The following is a 7,416-nucleotide window of genomic DNA, read 5'->3' on the forward strand; positions in this document are numbered from 1 at the left end:
CAGCAGTGAGAGGCCCGTGTACCACAAAAAAATAAAATAAAATAAAATAAAATAAAATAAAACTCTGTACAAACAAAAGTCTAAGACTAGATGGCTTCACAGGTGAATTCCACCAAACATACAAAGAAGAACTTATACCCACCCTTCTCAAACTCTTCCAAAAGACTGAAGAGGAAGGAACACTCCCAAAGACATTCTACGAAGCCACCATCACCCTGATACCAAAACCAAAGATACCACCAAAAAAGAAAATCACAGGCCAATATCTTTGATGAACACAGATGCAAAAATTTTCAACAAAATATTAGCAAACTGAATCCAACAACACATAAAAAAGATCATACTCCACAACCAAGCAGGATTCATCCCAAGTTCACAAGGATGGTTCAACATATGCACATCAATCAGTGTAATACACCACATAAAAGTAAAAAACCACACGATCATCAAAAGATGCAGAAAAAGCCTTTGACAAAATTCAAAATCCATTCATGATAAAAACATAGTAAAAGCCATTTATGACACACCCAAAGACAGTATGCTCAATGGTGAAAAGCTGAAAGCCTTTCCACTAAAATCTGGAACAAGACAAGGATGCCCACCCTCACCACTTCTATTCAACACAGTATTGGAAGTCCTAGCCACAGCAATCAGACAAGAAATAAAAGGTATTCAAATCGGAAGGGAAGAGGTAAAATTGTCATTATATGCAGCTGACATGATATCATATACATAGAAAACCCTAAGGACTCCACACAAAAACTACTAGATCTAATAAGTGAATTCAGCAAACTAGCAGGATATAAGAAATCGGTTGCATTTCTTTACACTAACAATGAAATATCAGAAAGGGAATGTAAAAAACAATACCTTTTAAAATCACACCAACAAAAAAACCCTAGGAATAAACCTGAGCAAGGAGGTGAAAGACTTACATGCTGAGAACCATAAAACATTAATAAAGGAAATTAAAGAGGATTCAAAGAAATGGAAAGATATCCCATGCTCTTGGATTAGAAGAATGTTGTTAAAATGGCAATACTACCCAAAGCAATCTACAAATTTAATGAGACCCCTATCAAATTATCCATGACATTTTTCACAGAATTAGAATAATCCAAAATTTATATGGAACCATAAAAGACCCAGAATTGCCAAAGCTATCCCGAGGAAACAAAAACAAAGCAGGAGGCATAACTCTTCCAGACTTCAGACAATACTACAAAGCTACAGTAAGGAAAACAATGGATCAATGGAACAGAATTGAGAGCCCAGAAATAAACCCACACACCTACGGTCAGTTAATCGTCTACAAAGGAGGCGAGAATATAAACAGGAAAAAGTCTCTTCAGTAAGTAGTGCTGGCAAAGTTGGACAGCTGCATGTTAAGTCAATGAAGTTGGAACAAACCCTCACACCATGCAGAAAAATAAACTCAAAACGGCTTAAAGACTTAAACACAGGACACGACACCATAAAACTCCTAGAACAGAGCAGAGGCAAAACATTATTTGACATAAATCGTACCAGTGTTTTCTTAGGTCAGTCTCCCAAGGCAATAGAAATAAAACCAAGAATAAATAAATGGGACCTAATCAAACTTACAAGCTTTTGCACAGCAAAGGAAACCATAAAAAAAAAGAAAACACAACCTATGGACTGGGAGAAAGTATTTCCAAATGATGAGACTGACAAGGACTTAATTCCCCCAATAAACAAACTGCTCATACAACTCAACAACAAAAACAGAACCCAATCGAAAAATGGGCAGAAGACCTTAATAGACATTTCTCCAAAGAAGACATACAGATGGCCAGTAGGCACATGAAAAGATGCTCAAAATCACTATTAGAGAAATGCAAATCAAAACTACAATGAGGTATCACCTCACATCAGTCAGAATGCAAAACATTATTTGACATAAATCGTACCAGTGTTTTCTTAGGTCAGTCTCCCAAGGCAATAGAAATAAAACCAAGAATAAATAAATGGGACCTAATCAAACTTACAAGCTTTTGCACAGCAAAGGAAACCATAAAAAAAAAGAAAACACAACCTATGGACTGGGAGAAAGTATTTCCAAATGATGAGACTGACAAGGACTTAATTCCCCCAATAAACAAACTGCTCATACAACTCAACAACAAAAACAGAACCCAATCGAAAAATGGGCAGAAGACCTTAATAGACATTTCTCCAAAGAAGACATACAGATGGCCAGTAGGCACATGAAAAGATGCTCAAAATCACTATTAGAGAAATGCAAATCAAAACTACAATGAGGTATCACCTCACATCAGTCAGAATGGCCATCATTAAAAACTTTACAAATAACAAATGCTGAAGAGGGTGTGGAGAAAAGGGAACCCTCCTACACTACTGGTGGGAATGTAAATTGGTGCAGCCACTATGGAAAACAGTACAGAGGTTCCTCAGAAAACTAAAAATAGAACTACCATACAATCCAGCACTCCCAGTCCTGGGCATATACACCTGGACAAAATTATAATTCAAAAAGATACATGTACCTCTATGTTCACAGCAGCACCATTCACAATAGCCAAGACATGGAAACAACCTAAATGTCCATGAGCAGATGAATGGATAAAGATGTGGGGTGTGTGTGTATATACACACACACACACATATATATGCATGCACACACACACACACACACACACACACAATGGAATACTACTCAGCCACAAAAAAGAATGAAATAATGCCATTTGCAGCAACATGGATGCAACTAGAGATTATACTAAGTGAAGTCAGAAAGAAAGACAAATACCATATGACATCACTTATATGTGGAATCTAAAATATGGCACAAATGAACCTATCTACAAAATAGAAACAGACTCACAGACATAGAGAACAGACTTGTAGTTGCCAAGGGGGAAGAGGGGAGGGAGAGGGATGGACTGGGAATTTGGGGTTAGCAGATGCAAACTATTACATACAGAATGATAACAACAAGGTCCTACTGTATAGCACAGGGAACTATATCCGTCCAATCTCCTGGGATAAACCACAATGGAAAAAAATAGAAAAAAAGAATGTATGTATGTGTATAACTGAGTCACTTTGCTGTATAGCAGAAATTAGCACACATTGTAAATTATCCTCCCTACCAAGGAGGGTAAGAGGGAATGAAGCACTCTGTAAAAGACACTTATAAAGCATATTAGAGATAAACTGGCCTAAGAAGAAAAGCAAGCAAGAGTTACAAGAGTGATCAAGTTTCTGCTACTATACCTAGCTGCTATAATATCAAGCGTTATAGAGCCCTTTTTATCTTAATCGTTCATTAGAATATAGATAACTAATTTCTCAAAATGTTGAAAAATCTGTACACACTACAGAAACTATGCACATTACAAAAGTGTCTGTATTAATCTCTGATACTCATCTGCCAAGTACAAAAATGAAATATTTGGGGTATTTAAAAAGTCAACATTTAAACTTGGGTGTGCACAAGAAGCGTAAATGATTCCTAAATTCATAAGAGATAAAAGGTTTATAAGATGAGAGCGTTTTTATATTAACCAGACTTACAGAATCTGTGCCAGTGTCTCTACTCGCCTCCCTGAACCCCACCCTTTCCCTCCTCTCTCCCACTGAACTCTCCAGGTAAGTTATCTGGGTAGATGTGTATGTCACTTTGGTGGCCAGTCCTTTGAAGATAAAGGTAATGATGCGTGTACAGTCAAAGCCCAGCATATTGTTGTGTACACAGTGTGCACTTAATAAGTCCTCATTAAATTCAATCAGATGCAATATGGTACAGGAAACAGTGAAACAACTGGGGATGAAAAGTGCCTACATCCTCTATCTCAGAAAAATGTTGTGTCCTCCCTAAAAAATCATCCTGAAAAAGACAAACAACTGATCCTAAAAGAGAAACTAACAAAGCATGACTGTCTGCTTACAAGACTTGTGCGTCACTCCACTTTGTCAGACAGAGCTCTTCCAGCAACTCTTCTTCATCCAAGATCTCCAAAATGGACTCTTTGAAGATTTTAATATCTGTTTCTAACTCTGACAGGCTGTAAGAGTAGTTGCATAGAAATGATCAATAACATAAACCTATAAAAATATTTCCCTACAAGAATAGTGCCTTTTTAGTGTCTTATCAAGTAGATCCACTTGTAAATTCATGGTAAACACTGATTTATAAAAAAAAATTTTTTTATATTTACTATGCACTCTGAGAATCAATTCCCAATCCCAAAACTACATTAAGTGGTAAAATTAACCAATGATATAATTTTCAGCATATATTATTTACCTCAGAAACATAAAAATCACTGTGATTTAAGCTTCTGGGCTCAGAAATTTACCTTTACTCTTAATAAGTACGGCAGTGATGAACAGACTATTTACTTTTAATTCATAAAAACATCCTAATATTTTCAGACAAAGAACTACTGATTCAGGAATTTTAACTGTTAACTCCTGAATGGATTTTGATTTTTTGGGGGTACAAATCCTGAGGGCATGTTCATTCAGTCTGTAATATAAATTAAAATATTATCCTTAAATTCTGGAATGCATTATGACAAACAAAAAAACCCATGGACCTTGGAGGGAAAGAAAATTGGATTTGAGTCTAGATTTGCTATTTAGTAGCTGTTAACGTTTAGACAAGTTACTTAGACCTCAGTTTTCTTACCTTTAAAATGAGGACCATGTCAACAGGATTGCTGACAGGATGAGATGACATCACACACATAAAAGAGACTGATACAGCATTTCATGCAAAATAGCTTTTCAATAAACATTAGTTTGTGTGCCCCCTTTAGCTCAACTTCCCACCTAGGCTACTTTTTTACTTTAAAGTTATGAAAGACAGTGAAAACCAAATATGGAAATGAAGGTACTGAGAGTAAGTCACAAAGTAAAAAATGTCATTATCATTAGCAAGACTAGTTGGTATTTTTAAAACAGCTAAGAAGTACACTAATTTTGGACCTGAATTTACATTAAACATTTCACTGTTAAGACTACTCAAAGAGAAGTTTAAGACATTTGTGTCTAACTCCCAAATTGGTAAATCACCCATATTTACCTTTTGCCATTTTGTAGTAAGATGTGCAGTTTGCTTCTGTCTATGGAAGAATGTTTGGGATCCACTAAAGCTTCCAACGTCTCAAGGATCAGTGGTTGCAAAATGCTAAGTTTCCCCTGAAGAGTGTTGATCTAGATAACAACATGACCTTTCATAAGAATTAAAACAATCTTTTTAGAATACTCAGGGTCAGTGAATCCTCTGATTAAATACAGAAATCTGTAATAGCTAGGAAGGCTGGTAACACTTCAGAACATGGTCACTGCTGGAATGCCCATCCCAGATGATTAAACTAATCTCCTAGGTTAAAAGATAACCATGCATAATGTTGTTAGTAAGCTCCCATTTGGTTGCCAGGGAATTAACTCCCATAAGACTCTTCCCCTACAGACACCAGACACTTATTATGAAAGGAATGGAGGACTGATTAAAGAAAAGCTGCCGTTCTTTGGTTAGAACATAAACTTTACATCTGGTAAACAATACCTATGTTCTTTGTAAACAGGACACAGTTCAAAACTCCTAAGAACAAGACTCTTTTGAAAACCAAAACATACCTTAAACTTTACAAAATAAACCTGAAAAGTCAAGTGTATTTATTATTCGGGTTAATATAGGCACAGCAGGAATCAATCAGCAGGTATACATTGATACAGCTATACTAGTTCTTAAAATATTAAAATTCTTCCATACCTGTTGGTAAACAGCATAACAGCAGCTGAATTAAGCAGTAAGATTAATTAATAATGTAAATTCCAGCGTTAGCTCCTGAGAGCTTAGTCAGTCTGTGTAGCTTGCCACCGACCATTGTTTATACCTTCACTTCTTTCCGTTTTTTCCCTGCTTAGTAACTGGGCTTCAACTAGTCACCATCTCATTGGCTGGCACTAGCTGGTGCTATTGCCTCATTAACCTGAGTAAGGAACGGAGCCATCTCCTACTCCCTCAGTAGAGCAAGGCCGACAAAGAAGGGTGCCAGGTTCCACCAACCCCCACCCACCTCATGTCCCCTTTACTCTCCCCTCTTCTTCTCCCACTCTGGCCAGCAAGCTCATGGCACTGACTCTTGCATGTAGCCAGGTCCTGAACAGTACTATCCTGACTAATAGGGGGAAGAAAAGATGACGAAAGATTTGTTGGGGCCAGGAAAGCAGTGACCATCCTTGTTCAGAGCCTGACATGGTCCCCAGACACTCAATGCTTGCCAACTTAAAGGAGGAATCGTAAGAAGAACTGTACACGGTTTCTATGTCAAACTAGGTCTCAAACACAGGAATCATTTAGCTAGCTCAAAAAAAGGATTCACAAACAAATCAAAGAACGATATGGAAACTATCAGAATGATTTGATGAAAGATTTGTGCTATAATATTTATCACATGCAAGCAGTTACACAACAATTTAGAGAATAAAATGGAGTACAGTTAAAACCTTTGGATATGTTCATTTATATCATATTTAGGATAAGTATTTTGAATTAGCATCCCTGAATACACTTATTAAAACTGAACAACGGATAGACAACCTGAAATGAGCCTCACTGAATGTCATAACATGACTGTCAAAGAGACTCTATGTATACCATACCTAGAGACTTTAGATCTATTTGTTTGGGTCATGAAGTTTAAGAATTAAGTACTTTCTGAATATAAGACCCTTAGAAATGTTTTTATTTGGGGGCAGGGTGTGGTTAGGGAAAATGCTATTAAAACAATACCAATGCGTTTTCCTCCTCAACAGCACTGTAAAACCAGAAAACATTCAAGAAGCTAAATAAAAACAGGCTTACCCGATATTGCAGGAGCGCTTCTATAGCTCTAAATTCAAAAGGTAAAGGGTATGTAACAAGTTGACCCTCTCCAGCCAACTGTGAAGGGAGTTCCCGGAACAGCCACTGCTCTAAATTTAAATTACGATAATCTAGTATCAGAAGACACTCTGGAGTTATCACAGCTTTCAAATACTGGGGAAAAAAAAACACACCAAAAAACATATATATATATATATATATTACACACACACGCGTATATGTAAGTTGTAGGGAAAAAATAACCTTCATAAAATAGGATTTAATACTCTATTAATTTTGGACTAAACCTAAACCAAATCACTGTTCATTTGGTTTTTCAAAAAAAGTCAAGACTTTTTTTTTTTAAAGAGAGGAAGCCTAAAATAAATCCAAGTCTTGATACCTCTTAACTCAGTCTCAACAGAACTAGAATTAGACAATTATGTATTTATTAGGACTTCCAGGGTAATCATGAGAAATATAGAGAACAAAGGAAACAAGATAAGGTCTTCTTAAAAGTCAGGTATTCAGCAGATTTTTTTTTTTTTTTTTTTTTT

The 7,416-nt window shown here is 36.3% G+C and overlaps 1 protein-coding gene across 1 annotated transcript in view; it reads right to left on the bottom strand.

The window, feature by feature from the left end:
- The window catches only part of MRS2 (magnesium transporter MRS2), a 39,106-nt gene that overhangs the window by 23,251 nt on the left and 8,439 nt on the right, over positions 1 to 7,416 (bottom strand). Inside the window, exons 5-7 of the mRNA XM_007116243.4 lie at positions 6,860 to 7,033; positions 5,072 to 5,202; positions 3,933 to 4,049 (exon numbers count right to left, since the gene is read on the bottom strand). Coding sequence (XP_007116305.2) covers positions 3,933 to 4,049; positions 5,072 to 5,202; positions 6,860 to 7,033 — 422 coding nt within the window. The remainder of the gene's footprint in view (positions 1 to 3,932; positions 4,050 to 5,071; positions 5,203 to 6,859; positions 7,034 to 7,416) is intronic.

This window comes from Physeter macrocephalus, chromosome 18 (genome assembly GCF_002837175.3).
Source record: "Physeter macrocephalus isolate SW-GA chromosome 18, ASM283717v5, whole genome shotgun sequence".
In the NCBI taxonomy this organism is placed as follows: domain Eukaryota; kingdom Metazoa; phylum Chordata; class Mammalia; order Artiodactyla; family Physeteridae; genus Physeter; species Physeter macrocephalus.